Below are 17,387 nucleotides of genomic sequence, written 5' to 3' on the forward strand. Positions count from 1 at the left end.
CGAAAAGCAAGGGAGCGTTGCATTTTGAAATAATTAATTACAATTTTATACAATGAGATTCCTTGGTAATTTTCCTGAATTTTTTAGACAAACTGTATTTAAAAATAACTGATTTATCCAAATACGATGTTAACTTTGTTGTAAATAGATTGTACTTCATGACAGGTTTATATTTTCTTAGAGATATACCTAGGTTATGTTTTGTACCCATAAATAGATATATCTAATTAATAGATTGTCTATTATGTGTGTTTAAAGTAGGTAGGTAGTTTTTATTTTCAAAGTCGATATTAAAAGAAAGATAAATCAATTCATTAAAAACTCATCGATGCCGTTAATTCAACGAAGCGTGACTATATGAAAAAATGTGTAGCGCGGGAAACAGACGTCACAAATACCACGGATATCGTGAGAAATCCGGCGCGCAAACAAACTTTAAATGAAGAAATAAAAACAAATAGTACATTACAAAAAGTAATCGGACAGCTTTTCCGATATAACGGACAAACATACTATAGACATATCGGGTTCCAACCGCCCGCCGCGCTGTCAAAGTGACGTTTGTTTTGACGCCAAAATACATAGAGCCCGGTTTGTTTTTCTCGGCGCATAAAGCAAAGACAATCCCCGCATACAGCCAAATGGGTTTGACAGAAAATCAAACGATAATATTCCGTATCTATGGTGCATAAAGCTGCGTCTACACGAACGCGGCCGCGCATAGACTAAGCTGTGTTTGCTAATGTGTAATTCTATATTTTAGCCGGGAGATGGAAGGGTAGAAATGTAAACAGAGGTTATTTTCGTAGATGCGACGTTGTTTAAAAAGTGGCGCCGATGTTGACGTGCGGTTATGATTTTTTAAAGTTTTATTGTAAACTATGATCTAAAATCGTAATTGTAAACGGGTGTATAATTAGATTGTTGTGTTTATGCGTCAGTCATTTTATGTGATTGTGTATAAATGGGAGTTCATTTCGTTTGAGAGGTTAATGACTTTATATCGTTTGTTTGGGCATTGGGAAAACGGTGTTCAGTTGATAATATAGCTATAATAATATCAACTTTATAATGGGAATCTATAATTTGCGAAACATTTGATAATCGAATTATAAAGTAGGTAGTTAATAACTACAGAAAAATAACATACCTAGTTTAGTATGAACTTAATGTATGAAATATTGATAAAATTTGGCTTCTAATTTGTGAATTTACTTTCTTATTCTAATTACAGTAGATATGGGTATGACCCATATTCCAAAAATCAATGACTATTCACAATTTTTCAAAGACAATCACGAGTTAAATCATAATAATATCAATAGTCATCAGAAATCATCAAATAGAAATAACGTCAACGTATTTAACAAATTAGATATAACACTATAACAATGAAATAATTATATTAACTTTAAGTGTAAATAAATACTTTAGATATAAAAATATGTAAAATAACACCCATCAGCGGAAAATTCGTTCATAAACGAAAAATAAGTGTCATTTATTTACACAAAAAATTAGTGTTTTGAATGACGTCCTTTTGCGATAATTTCTGCTAAATACACGATCATACGTAGTATTTTAATAGTGAATCATTCGTATGCGGATTTGCTTTTATATGCGTGGTTTTTTACCTTTTTTATACCGTTGCCAAAAAGCGACAAATGTAACCAGGCTGTCTAGCTTTGAGCCATTGCCTAAGTTTGGTGTGCTAACGAATAATAGTGGACATTGACTGCAGAATCCATCTTTGAACGTTTGAAAAAAGAAAACTCTAATTTTTTAGTCAATTGTTTTTTTCTTCCACTTTTTGCAGATTAATTTATGCATTTCCATTGCGATCTCAATAAAAAATATAATGCCGGTAGTGAACCGGCATTATATTTTTTTATGAAATGCGTAGAATAGTAGTTTTTACAACTGTTTAATTAAATAAAATATATTATTATAAAACTACTTTTTTAATAAATGTTCTGGTGCTATATTTTTGACGGAACCGCGATAAGATATCAGCTAAAATTAAATGGGCACTCTTCACAATGGACAGCGTTGGCCCAACAAATGATCGTGGCTGTTTGCCGCCATCACGGCGATTATGAATCTACAATGACGGCCGATCATAGACATTTAGGTCCTCTACACTATCGTGATTGCCTCTATTCGCCCAACGCTGCCCATTGTGAAGAGGGCCCATAAGGTACACTTTTTAGCGTGGGTTCATTCACATTAAGTTGTGCCTACTTTCAAATTATTTCTAAGAATGTGTGGAGGCTTGAAGTGAGATAAAATGAGTGAAACTTGTGTTAATTTATTGTTTGATATAAAAGACTGGGTTTAATATTCATTGCGATTCCGCAATTTGACCGATTGGTTCAAAGTTTCCTCGTTGATGTACCTAGAGACATTCAATTTAACGGCTCTGCAAGTTTTTTAAAATTACAAAATTTCGTTTTTCGTTTTCTCAAGTAGGTAAAGGTTACCTTTATCGATAATTTTAATTTCTATACAATAAAAATGAATATTGAATACAGAATAATCAGTTTTCTAATAGTACCTATTAATACCTATAGCCAAAATAAGTAGAACTCGAGACACTCGACCGATGCGACAATTTTTTTAACGTTTTTGTGCACAATTTCGTCTGGAGAGAAAACACGTAAAAGCAGCACGAAAAAGCACACGAAACAGCCGGAACAGCTAGCAAAATAATAGACTAGTCTTTCGTCCGCATCTTCGTCCGCGTAGTCAAAGGAAAACCTGCATAGTACCCGTGGGTTTTCGGAAAACTATCCTATTTGCTAATCCATATCACCCTCTAGGCTCTATGTGTGTGCCATTCATGAAAATCAGTTCAGCAGTTTCTGCATGAAGAAGTAACAAACATACAAACTTTCGCATTTATGACATTAATTTTTTATTACTGAAATATTTAGGTATTAGGTAGGTAGATTCGTACCTGGTATAATCTCGCTTACAATACGTCTTCCCATCTCTCACAAAGCAGGTACAGGATTCGTCCAGAAACTGCCTACATTCCTGGCACTTGAGACACGCGGCGTGCCACTCCAGATCTGGTGCTACCCTCAAGATGTACTGGTCGTGGATCTGGCCACCACAACCCACGCAGAGGGAGAGGCGGAGTTTTTCTGCAAGAAAAATGAGACATAAATATAAACATGTAAGGGCGCGTTTCCACCTGCAAGTAAACTCGCGGAAGTCTTGCATGAGTTCCTTGTATAATATCGTAAAAGGAGTAGGTTTGATTAGGAGGTAGCAAATACTACTGAACCGATTACATTGAAATTTAGCACACATATAGAGGGTAACTTGGATTAACACATAGGAAAGGTTTTATCCCGAAAATCCCTCGAGAACGGGATCTATGCGAGTTTTTCTTTGAAAACGCGGGCGAAGCCGCGGGCAAAAGTTATTCAATAAATTGGAATGAAAACTTAAGTACCTACCTAGCTATTTTTTGCATTAATTTTTAAATAAATTAAGTTAATCTTCAATAAATTGGAATGTCGGTATGTCTGAATAGATTTGTAAAGAAATAGGGTCATTGCGCTGGTTTTCGTCCAATAGGCATGACGACAGTATCCATAAATGATCGTATTAGTGTTTTTAAGGGAAAATGTATAATAAATAAATTAAATATAGTGACTTAAAAATCTTAAAAACATTAAGATTAATGAGATTATCAATAAAATAAAACATTGAAATTCTGCAGTTCGCCATTTTGACTAAAACACGCGTGACGTCACGATTAAGTAAACAACTCACGTCAGATGTATTTTGTTGTTAAGAATATGTTGAGAATACGCATTTTTATTTATTTTCTATTGTTTCACGTTTGCTTTATCGACTCAGGCCCCGTTTCCACCTGCAAGTAAACTTCTGCAAGAACTGTCCGACAGTCTGTCTGACAGCAGCTTGCATGTGTAAACTATGTTGCAAGTTCTGTCGCGACAGTTTGTCAAGCGCTTCTTGCGAGAAGTTGCGACAGCATGTGTAAACATGACTGCGTCTACTCGCGACAGTTCTCGCAGCTTATCGGTCTAGTTCCGTATATCTCGCAGCAAGCTGCAAGTATCGCCCACATGGCTTTTGATTTTTGTTTATTTGAAATTAATGAGTCGTGAATGCTCTTGTGAAGAATGAAGAAACTATAAAGTCAATAGGATTATATGAGATCTTAAGATGGAATAATGTGATTATTTTTTGAAAATGAAGTGAAATGAAAATTTATTTGTTGAGTTGTGGTTACAAAGTTTTTATAATAAATTTCATGTCCGCACAATTCACCAACAAATTGGCATACAATATATTTATATTATGCTAATTTTATAATTTAACTAAGTTATTATTTAAACAATATATTATTTACATTAGTTCATTAGATCATTTTACATTAAATAGTACACATTATAAATTATAGTATACGATTTATTTCACAAAATAGAATAGAAAAATTGTAACAGTAATTCCTATCCCGTCACTCGCAAGATCGTGTGTAAACACCTCCGCGATAAGTTGCGATAGTATGATGCGCGAGCTTCTTGCATGACATTTATTGCAGCAATAAATTGCAGGATATGTAAACGACATTGCAAGTAACTCATGCAAGACTTCCGCGAGTTTACTTGCAGGTGGAAACGGGGCCTCAGAACAGAAATATAATTGCGAATTCACGAATACGTGGTTTCGGGGTTCTCCGCGCCAACTTTATACAATCATTTCTTATTATTTTCTCGCTTGAAATAATTACTAACACTTTTTTGAGCATTATTTTTATGTGGATTCACACTGCAATACTGCACACTACTTATAAACTTTGAAATTCGTTTCTATAACACATATTAAATAAATATTTCTTTAATTTTCTTCGCAATGCGTACAAATAATTACGTATTTACTAAAGAGTGACGTCACGCTTACGCCATGACACCTGCGAGCTGTTTTGGCACAGTTAATAAATATTTTTTGAAAAATGGCTTTTATCTTCGTTAAATTTAAGTATATTACCGAAATATAGGGTTTTTCTTGTATAGTAAACATATACACACATTATGGAAGAGGATTTCAAAATCTTTCGTCATGCCTATTATAGGATTTGCCAACTTTGTGATACGAAATAAATATTTTGGAGCACCCTTCCTTAAACATATAATTTTTTTTTTAAGTCCTTATATAGTCTTCTTTAAGATAATATTAAGGGAAAATAAATCATTTTGATGTATCTTTTTATTTAAATTATTTTCTGCAAAAGTAGGGTAAATGCTAGTTTTCGTCCAAAAAAACTGGTTTTCGTCCTAGTGTAAGCTAGTTTTCGACCACCGTGTAGAAAAAGGAGGGTAGGTCAACTATTAAGTTTAAAATCAATTACAGGTAAATATATACGTTTATTTAATTAACATTACAATTTCTCACTACCCAGGTTTAGTTTTACTTGTGGTTTTACTAATAATAATCAATATAACTAGTCAACACTGAGATCTATGTAGCACTTGGCAGTCCTTATAGGCGTAAGTGATGACTGTATAATCATTCGTAATAAAGAAAGGAATGCGTTCCTTACAATGTAAATGAAACAAGTAATAATTACAGGACTAAGAAATAACATCAAAAAACAGAAATATTCATTCTAACAACAAAAATTTTCATTCTAATACTTTGTTTATCAAATGAAACGTACTATAAACACACAGCCATAATAATAAGTTTTAGCTACAGAATCTTCAGTGTACGCAGTGTCTTTTTTTTCTAGATTTCTTACACTCCTTCGAGGCCATCTAAAAACAATAAGATCTTTCTGAGGATACGTTGAGTAAGTATAATAAAAAAATACTGCATTGGCAAAACAGACCTAGAATAAAAGATGATACTCAAGTGAATGATAATCAAGAAAAATACAGTGTATTATGTCTGACCTACCCCCATTTATGCTACGAATAATTGACTCTACTTCACATAAGGAGAATGATACATGACTGAATGAATGACAATATTAGGTACCTACAACACTCTGGCCCTCACCAATTATTTATAAGGAAGATACTGAATAGAAAACTTTTCAATACGTAAAAATAGACGAAAAGTAATGCAAAAGAATGGCTATATTTAATTTTTGGATACTCCAATACTCATTCATGGACGAAAACTAAAACATTTAAAGCTAAATTTAGTTTTCGTCCACTTCTTTAAATATTTTTTTATTTTGGCAGCACTGACATAGCAGTGGACGGAAACCAAAAAAACTAAACTAATAGCAATAAAGATCACTTCGGGAGAAACTATTCAGTATTTTAAAGGTCCGATAAAGTAAAATGACCCTAACAAATATTCACGTAGCTGTTTGAGTTTCCGTCCACTTGGACGAAAACCAAATATTTTGAGAATTTGGTAACCTAGTATCCGTCCACTTAATATTTCGAAGAGTATTATAAAAATGTATGATAAACACTTATAATTGCATTTATTATGCTTATAAATAAACATACGTACCAAAAACATTACGTAAACTAGCTAAAACAGTGATTTACCTTACCATGAACTTTTCTCGCCGGCAAATTTTTCTCTCGCGCGATGACATCTGCAAGGCACGTATGCGAAGCGGCCACATTTACGTTAATTTTTTGAACTCTCTTCTTGTCAAATCAAATTTTAATGTTGATAGTACTGTTGCTTAAACATTATGGACCGTAAAAAGTGCAAACTTGCGCGGGAAGGTAGGTTTGTATTCAAGTTTTACGCACGTGATTGTAGCAGGTCAGTCAAATGGACGAAAACAGAAGCTGGACGGCAAACCAGCGCAATTACCCTATATATAAAATTTTGAATGAATAAAATCTTAGATGTTTGTCCACAGATTGGTTAGGAATTCATTAACCATTATTTTTTATTACCTGATATTTATTTTAATTTATGAGACAGAATTAGTTTTATCAAAATCGGTAGACCAAAATGTTGTATATGAATTCAGTGGATTACCTATGTATCTTTGTGTGATAATTACGCCTACACGGTTTTGAGTGAGATTTTTGGCATGTGACATCAATTATTGTTAAATTTACAAATACTTTTTATGTTTATTTATCAAGAAATTAGAATCCAGAAGTTGAAAAGTCTGTTCATTACCTGTCCACTCTTGTTTAGTAAGTAGATACCTAGTTACCTTGTTAATTACCTATGAATCTAACCTAGGTAGTATATATTCTACAATATTATGCTTTAGTCATAGGTAAATCATTACCAAATAAGAATATTTCTCAATATCACCTATACACAACACTTAATAATTCAACTTTGCTTCCCAAAAGCTTTTGTTAAAGAAAAGTTTCATCAACATTGATTAAATAGTTATGTAGTTTAATAATGACAAACTTCCTCACAAAATATGTATCTACCTATAGGTAGGTAGGTAAAACATCCTACTAATATTATAAATGCGAAAGTTTGTGAGGATGGATGGATGTAACTCTTTCACGCAAATACTACTGAACCGATTACAATGAGATTTGTATGTAGGTAGACCCAGAATAGGACAAAGGCTACTTTTTATCCCGGAAATCCCACAGGAACGGGAACTATGCGGATTTTTGTTTGAAAACGCGGGTGAAGCCGCGGGCCGTAGGTAACCTAGTAAATTAGGTATAGTATTATAAGTATAACATTATCAATCGAAGTTTCTACTACAAGATACACACTTAAAATTATTCATTCATTCATTGTTTACAACTCCACGGGGTTCGTGAATAAAAATATGAATAAATTATAAGTATAAAATCGATCGGATGGGCGTATTCCGGCCACGCCTTAGGAGCCGAGAGACTGTATCTATTTCGCTTTGCTATCTCTTTCTATGTTCTTTACGCTACTGTTTTGTATCGTCTATTTATAATTTATACTATCTGTAGCAGTATAACGAAAATGCGTTACATAATGGTGTAAATAAATATTGTAGGTTTGCCATGATTTATCAGAACTACTCGATCATCTAAAAATTGTTTTATCAGTAACTAGCTTTCTAGTCTAAAACATAATAAATTATATACTTAAACATAATAAATTATATACTAAAACCTTCCTCTTGAATCACTCTATCTATTAAAAAAACCGCATCAAAATCCGTTGCGTAGTTTTAAAGATTTATCATTTAAGCATAGGTATTAGGTACATAGGGACATAGGGACAGAGAAAGCGACTTTGTTTTATACTATGCAGTGAAGCTACAATCATAATTAGGTATATGACTTTTTGCCGAGTAAAACGGTACGTACCTAAGTTAATAATATTATAAACTACAGATCACTACAATTATTAATGTAGGTACAACAAGTCGATTAATTTTGGCATAGGTAGGTACCTAGGTATATTATCGTTACCATCATCAAACTTCAACTCAAAGATTTATTAATTAAATATTATAGAATATAGAGGCACTTTTGAATCGTCATAACCTACCTAGGTAGGTACATAGTTTTACCATTTACCACTGATTCGGAAAGCAGCTTCTAAAGAGAAGATGTGGCAAGAAACGATGTTGTAAACTCTAGTTATGGAAAAACTATCAATATAGGTACCTAACTGGCAAAGTTTAAATAACATAATACCTACATATATACTAGAAACTATGTTTAAAACTAAAAATTTGTAGATCACCCAATGGCCAATGTGAATAGTTTCAACTTTAAAAGGTCAGATTTTTTTAAACAAACATTCATTTTGGCTATTTATTTATATCCAATACGATGGTTACGATTTTTAAAAAACCTTTCATGTATTGAAAGTTCATTCAACATTAAAAAAATCATTAAAATCGGTTTAGTTATTGTGTCAAGTCCATCAAACGAACACATGACTTATGAGGTTTCACTTGCAAGAAACAGTTAACTGAACTAATACGTGTTTAAACAGCATGACTGGATGTTTTATACAATGCTGTGACAATATTTGTCCCCTTGTGGGGTATGGGGGCAGATTAGTTACTAGGTATGGGGCAGATGCATTGTACCTACAACTGTTTTACTCTTCGATTTTCAGATAATTAAAAATTTTGTTCCATTTATAAGTATCTAATGAAGTATTACTCTTAATCGAAGTTAATTTTGCAGCAGGAGTCATTCAAGACCACCTATCTTCTCGTAAATCATAATACCTATTTAAATGCAAAGGAACAGTTCCTTTGCATATTGTAGATATTATCATGTTATAACACCAAAAACAAAACTAAGGAAATGCTACTGAACAATTCTTGAAAGTCTGGGACATTTTTAGGCAGACATTTTTAACAGTAATCTTTAACCTCTAATACAAGCAAACTATCAAATAATAAATTATGTAAAACATAGTTATCATTTAATATCTAGGTTCTAGTTCCAGCGTCAGCCACAATATGGCAAAAACCTTATAAAAAAATACTTCATTCCGTCATTTTGTATTAAAGGTACTGTTACATTCACGCATAAACCGTTCCCTTTTAACAAGTGTTAATGAAAAATAACTGTCAATAAAGCGAAATGCAATTATTATTGTATTACAAACTTTACAATCGCTAATTGTACTTTATTTTGCACTAATTAGGGGTTTTAATTGATTTCTTGATGCGGAAACTTGGGATTTAGTGCTGAGCGTTGTTTACCGACTTCAAAAAAAAGGAGGAAGTTATCAATTCGGCCGGTATGTTTTTTTTTTATGTGTGTACACCGATTACTCCGAGGTTTCTGAACCGATTTACGTGATTCTTTTTTGTTCGATGCGGGATGGTGTCGAATTGGTGCCATAAAAATTTTATTCGGATAGGCCCAGTAGTTTTTATTTTATGAGCATTTTTGTCTGTAGGTATTTGTAAATTTTGCAAGTGCAAGTTTGAAGTCGGTTGTTTTTAACGCAGTTATTACCTACTTGTTCTTATCCCCATCACGCGTGATTCGACGTATTTTTCTAAAGTTGCATACCTATAGTAAATTATTTTTTGAAAAATAAGGTCATAAACAAGTTTCACTTCTTACGTGTGTAGGTACACTGGTACACGCACACATTTTTTTATTCGTCTGTCCGTTACTTTGGAACGGTGATTTTAATGATTTGATAAACTTCCTAGTTACCTAGTTATGTACCTGTACTTAATACTTATTGTAAGTAATTTATGACAACGAACTAAACCTTCAAATGGTCAGAGCTTGACAAAATTTGTATCGGACGTGCGCGGACCAACTAAAGCACAAGCTATCAAACAAAAATATATCATCAAAAACGGTTCACCCTGTCAAAGTTCAGTGGTAACAAACACAAAAATAAGTTGAAATAAGAATCCTTTTTGAAGTCGGTTGAATACAGGAAGATAATAAGAGGTTTTTTTAAACATTACTATGAGAATCTGAAAAAACAGGTTATTTCAAAACAGACAGATATTTTAATATAAAATTTAAAAAAAGTAGGTAGGTACATAATTAAATTTTAATCAGTCTGTGTAAGGAATGCTATAAAACTCGAAATGATTCGTCGTTAATGACGTCATAAAGTAGTCATAAATTAATCTATTAATGACTCGGTAGCCATGAATGACTAATTTATGGGAGTTTACAATAATTTTAACTATAATTAATTGGTTAGTTATAAAAATGTAACTGACTTGTATTGAATTATCTATAAAAATTGTATGTACCTACTTTAGAGTAGGTATAGCTCATAAACTACTGAACAAAAAATGATGCGATCTTAATTTAGTAGTAGCTGAAATATTTTACATAAACTATAAAATGAAGATATAAATCTATACTTATATTATAAAGCTGAAGAGTTTGTGTGCTTGTTTGAAGGCGCTAATCTCAAGAACTACTGGTCCGATTTGAAAAATTATTACGGTGTTAGATAGCCCATTTATCGAGGAGGCTATAGGCTATATATTATCACGCTAAGACAAACAGGAGCGGAGCAATACGGGTCAAACCGCGGGGCACAGCTTAAGAATGAATTAAAATTAAAGGCTAAGTGAAATCACATGTAGGTACAACTAAGCATTAATCAACATGGCGTCAATAAAACCAGTTTATATGATTGTCACCTTACTAATTCAGTAGTGCTGTGTCGAAAGTGATAATGTTTGTTCATTTGCACCACGCTGCGCTGATCTGAACCGGATGTGTTAAGTACAAGTGTTTTAAGTTGCGATAATTTGGTTAAGTTAACGGTAACTTAACATACTGTTGTGTGGGTACCTACCTACTTAAAAAAATATATTATGTAAAAAATTTGCTTCAATGTGTAATTTCCTGTTTACGAATTAAAAATTAAAAACTACGCAAAAACAATTATTATGTTTATATTTAATTTTGACTAGGTAGGTAAGCTAATAAATAATAAGTACTTATTCTAGGAATAAAGACTGCTACACAATTTAAATTTACTCCCGTACATAAAACCAAGGGTTTTTTTTAAGCTATTGCATAGCTTCTATCGCGGGCCTTGAGCGCAGGGACCGAATCGAGAAATTCCGTAACGAAAAACCTTACGCTCCCCACTCCGATGGGTGGTGTCATGGTGTGGCTTGAAGGCATAGCATGCAATAGCTTTTATACCGCGGCAGTCGGCGAGTGCCACACGTCGTTTTTTTATTATGGTATGGAATGGAACTTGTAAGTATAAAGTAATTAAATTCAACAAGGTATTCGGTTAATTAATTAGGCATATGAAACTAGCTGTGCCCCGCGGTTTCACCCGCGGACAAAGGTCAAAGACTTGCTGAGTCCTCATTTCAACCCTTTAGGATTTGAGCTTAAAAATAGCCTGCTTTTAACTCTGGGTCTCCAACTGCTATTCTTTTGAAATTTCATCGAAATCGGCCCTTTAGGATTTGAGCTTAAAAATAGCCTGCTTTTAACTCTGGGTCTCCAACTGCTTTTCTTTTGAAATTTCATCGAAATCGGCGCTGTCGTTAAGTCGTGAAAGCGAAACTGACAGACCGACTTTCGTATTTATAATATTTATAAGTGTATTTTATAAGTTTAACAAACGCTGTTGTTTTACTATATTTCCACACAAGCAGAGCCGAAGAAAACAGATAGTTAATTAAAATAATCCACGCTACATTTAATTAAGAAGAACATACACAATACATTTTTATCTTACGCTCTTTCAAAATCGATTGTAAATTAGTTGCGTATGTGTGAGTGCACGCACACAGCTGTAGTTTAAAAATGTGCGTTAGAATTTATAGTGTCAATAATGAGCCCGGAGTGATAGGGTTGCCACCTTTTTGTTTTATATTATTTTAATTTAATATTAATTTATTTCGGTAATACACAAATGATATTTAGAGGTTTATCTATATGTATACTACTAATACTATAAAACTGAAGAGTTTTAACGTTCTAATCTGAGGTAAGAAGTGTAAGAACTACTGGTCCAATTTGAAAGATTCTTTCGGTGTTAGATAGCCCATTTATCGAGGAAGGCATGCGGAGCAATGTGGGTAAAACCGCGGGGCACTGCTAGTTTCTACCATTTATTTCATTATAATTAACAAAGTGTTTACATATACAATTACAATTTATTACAATATACAATTTATTACAATATACAATTTATATTCATGTAAAAGTATAGAAAATGCTAGAAAACGAAATATAGTAGCTACTTAGATAAATTTATAGTTTAGTAGGTAGGTAGTGCATAGTTATTTTTTTTTTATAAAATACCAAAATAATGCAAACTAAAAATACACAGACTTTATAACATGAATAATGAATGAGTAAAAAGTACACTATATTTTTAACTAACATTAAAAATAACAATTTCGTTGTATTTTTTATTACGTGATTATTTTAAGCTATTTTTATTTTTAGCCCACTCTAAAGCATGGAGGTCGCATAACGGTAAGTGTATTTTTGAAGTGAAACTTCTGTATCGGGGTTGGAAAAAAATTTAGTGTAACATTTTTTCGTTACGCTTGACATTTTTCCGTTACGCGCCATCTTTTTCTTATCCCTACCGCGCGTGATTCGACGTATTTCTGTAAAAGTAAATGATTTTTTGAAAAATAAGGTCATAAAGAAGTTTCACTTCCTACGTGTGTACACTAGTACACGCACACATTTTTTTTTTTTGTAAATAATTTAGTACCATATTGTTACCATATGTTAATATTAACTACTGGTCTTATCTCTGCCCGGATATTAAGTATTGTTTTCGTAAACTTTTCAAAAAAAGACAGACAAATATGATTAAAAATCAGTTCATGCGTTCTTATTACAATCTATGTATATTGTATAAATTTAATTTTTACTGCTTGAAACAGCTTGTACAATAAAAACTGAACCAAAACAAAAAATAAAAACATGGAATTTTTTGCATTGTTTAGATTACAGTGGAATAATTCCAAAATTTTCTATTTGCATTCTTATCAGCAGATCTTATTCCTTTTGGAAAGTTTAATTTTTGAATTTGTGTGGGAAATATCCTAATTATTGAAAAAAAAAATGCTAAATATTATGTATAATTAAGTATGATGAAAGACATTCACGAACATAATTATTGCAATAAACATATTTTATTTTAGAATATATCCGGAGTAGGTACTAAGTACTAACCAAGAACGGTATATTTTAATGTAGATCCATAATTATTTTGAAAATAGTTTTTTTGAGTATTTTTAGAATGTACTTTCTCTTATTTTACGGTCTTTGCTGATGTTTAATTAATTTTATATATTTTTAGAAGATTTTCAAAATATAATGAAATTTAAAACTGACTTGTCTGTTACTACCCTTTAGTTTCTGTGATCTGTGGTTACTACCATAGATATTATCTTAAATCTGAATTTAAATATAAAATAAATATAATTATGCAAGTCACGTGCCGTTCGACATATTTTATTATGTTAATAAGAATATTTTAAACCATAAAAATTAAATAGCAGAAAAATAAATAATTCATAAATTAATTCAGATCATATCAATAAAGTTATTATTTTCCTCGAATATAATAAAATTTCAAAAATTCCTATTTTTCGTGACATTTTTTAGTCACACATAACACTGTCAAAATGTGTTTAGGTATGGCAGTTTAAAATTTAAATTTGTTCCAAAAATTCATATTACTTTCTGGATTCTTAACTTCATCGTTGTTATTTTTCATCAAAATTAGTTCAATTATTTTGGCGTAGAAGAATTAAAGCGATTAAATGTGACTGTTCACAATTAACTAAATACAAATAATATTATAATACGATTTTTTTACATAAATTTCGTATTATTAATTGATTTAAATTCAGTGTCATTTTGTAACACGATACCTATTCATATCTAGTGCAGAAATCGAGCTAAAAATATTCTTCTATATTTAAATAAATGATTACAAATATCCTCAATTAATCGCGGAATATTCGAAAAAAATTACAATTAAGGCAAATAATTTAAATTTTGTGGCACTAATTGGCATATAAAATAACAATAAAAAAAATATTAACTGATTTGATCATTTTGTTGAAGTAGTGCCTTTTTATTTAAAAAATTCTAAAAATTCTATTTTTAAACATGCTTAGAATGTCGTATTTAAAAATTAAAAAAACGCTATTTGATAAATTTTATGAAATTTAATACTACTGAACATTTAGTTTTTTTTTTCTAAAAAATCGTGGGAAAAGTAAAACCTTCATTTCAAATGCAAGAAACGAATTTATGTCGAATTAATTATATTTTTCCATAAAACGTAGTAAAAATTGAAAAAAAGCTTTAAGAATATTCCTGCGAAATCATAACCTCAATCTCTAACTTAAATTAAAAATTCATGTATTTTAATCATCTACACTTCCTTTACAAGCATTTTTGGACGCATTTCAAGACCTTCACATTTTTTATAACATTCGAGTTAAACAAGGAAAAAGTAATTTTGTATAAAATTATAAATAACATATTTTATTATTATAATAAACATTAACTTAAAACTTAAAAGTACGCATATATACATTTTCATTTAAAATTTAAATTACCTATACACATTTTATTTAAAAATATATAAAAACAAAACAAAATCTCACTTCTACACATCACTAAAATAATATTTTTTTAACGATGAAGTAAACTAAAAACAATTAAAATAATGCGCATGGCAACCCTACATCCAATAATCAGAACGAGAGGCGGCGAACGTAAAGTGGCAACACAAAGACGCCGCGGCGTGTCGCTTATCGCGCGATTATCCCGGTATCCAGTATTTCTTTAAGGGAAATGTTTCGACCATTATACGCGGGAACATGCATGCGCCCGCCATCTTGTGACGTCACTTTCATCAAGTAAGAATAATTTGAATTTAGAAAATCCGTCGTAGGAATAAAAACAAAATTAATATTTAATGGGCTATTTTCACAATGGGCAGCGTTGGCCCAACAATTGATCGTCGATGTTTGTCGCCATTACGGCGATTATGAATAAACATCTACAATGACGGCCGATCATAAGCCAACTACACTATCGTGATTGCCTCTACTCGCCCAACGCTGCCCATTGTGAAGAGGGTCTTTAATACGATCGTGTTAACTCTATTATAATTGACGTCACTATCAATCAATACGCAAAACTTGTAATACAAAACAACAAAACTTAAAATCATTTGAAACCTATTAAGGTACCTATTGGAACTTGGAAGACAAATCTTTTACCTTTTGGAAATGCTAAAAACTTGAAATTCTTATTTGAAGGCCCGAGTTTCTACTATAATTTCCAATCATTTCATAAATCTATATCTATTTATCTATCTATCGTAAACAATAAGCTTGTACAAGATTTTTTTGGGAGATAACATTATTATTCCGGCATACGACCGTCGACCGGCTTCGCATGAATGCAATAATATGACGTACCTAATTCAAGTTATTTTGTACCGTTACATTATATTAGATATATTTACATTTATAAAACTTCACATATTATATTAGTAGATAATTAGATTAAGATTCTATACACATATTTTTTCTAGCCTACAACAATTTAATCAAATTAAAATACTTAAATCACTTCTTGCCAAAAACTAGTCAGAAAATGGCATATTTTAGGACTTACCTCATATTATTGTTAAAATTGACATATAAATCTCGTGTCACAATGTTTGTCCTCAATGGACTCCTAAACCACTCAACCGATTATAATAAAATTCGCACACCATGTGCAGTTCGATCCAACTTGAGAGATAGTATACCTAGTTTAAATCTCAAATCGTTTTAGAGAAAGCGGGCGAAGCCGCGGGCGGTAAGCTAGTAATATATTAATTAATTACAAAAAAAAATATAGATTAAGACTGTCAAAGACGTTCCAGATTATAAATAAAAAAAAAACACAAAGTTCATCAAACCAGAGACAAAAATTTTAAACAGATACAATTGAATATTTATAATGTTACTTTCAAGGTCAATTAAATGTCACACTGTTATCGAGATATTTTTTGTTTCAATCTAATTACTGTGAAGGTAATTTTATATATTATTTGTGCTAGGTATAGGCTTTGGAAAATATTACTGCTTTGGATTGTGGACAGTCTTTTATGCATTAAACTAGACTTCTATGTAAAGCTTTTTAATTGCTGTAAGTAATATAAAATATTGTAGTTTCTATAGAGAAGAGGAATTTAAATAAATAATTGATTGAATAGCAAATCGAAAAAGTACGAATATAATTTTTTGAAGTGAAGCGCGATGAGAGTAAAATTTCAAGGTCGCGTCATGGCAATATCGTCACGAAATGGAGTGACGACAATATTGTTTCTTTGAATCTTGCCAAAGAAGTTTCACTTCTGACACGTGTGCTCGGGACACGCTTTTTTATTAAAAATATTCGATTACATTCCAACTTAAAAATATCGTATCGCAAATTATTGTAGATAATAATGTTACATACACTTCTGGTAGGTACGTACATATATTTTCCCATTTCTATTTGTGCAAATCGCATCAATCTATGTTTATAAGTTTTGAATAGTAGATAAAACAAATTTATACCTATGAAGGTAAGTTCTCTCGTGATACACCGGTTAGCACATAATAACATCTCAATACAAATTCGAAAAAGGCATCCCTTTGAAAATATAAAAACAGAACCGTGCAGTGTAATGACTGGACAAACATATTAAATCAAATTTACACTGCACTTAAGAGCCATACTCGCGTGAAACCGCCGGACGTTGTATACGAAAAATGTGTTAAAATGTTCGTTTGCTGTTACGCGATTTTGACCCTTGTTACACGTCTTGTTGGTTTGTCCGTTTGTTTATTGAGGACGGTTTAAAATTAGCGAGTCCTACCGCGGTATTTCAAAGTATTCGTGGGTAATAGTAAGGGTAAATATTAAAAGTTAAATATGGTTTGGAAAATTTTCGTGTTTGCTCTATGGCGGTGG

At 31.8% G+C, this 17,387-nt stretch overlaps 1 protein-coding gene across 2 annotated transcripts in view; it reads right to left on the reverse strand.

Moving 5' to 3' along the window:
* The window catches only part of LOC123703314 (insulin gene enhancer protein ISL-1), a 61,284-nt gene that overhangs the window by 16,352 nt on the left and 27,545 nt on the right, over window positions 1–17,387 (reverse strand). For both annotated transcript variants that reach the window (XM_045651272.1, XM_045651271.1), the window contains exon 2: window positions 2,957–3,146. In XM_045651272.1, the coding sequence (XP_045507228.1) occupies window positions 2,957–3,146 (190 nt within the window). The remainder of the gene's footprint in view (window positions 1–2,956; window positions 3,147–17,387) is intronic.

Source organism: Colias croceus, chromosome 25, assembly GCF_905220415.1.
Source record: "Colias croceus chromosome 25, ilColCroc2.1".
Taxonomy (NCBI): Eukaryota; Metazoa; Arthropoda; class Insecta; order Lepidoptera; family Pieridae; genus Colias; species Colias croceus.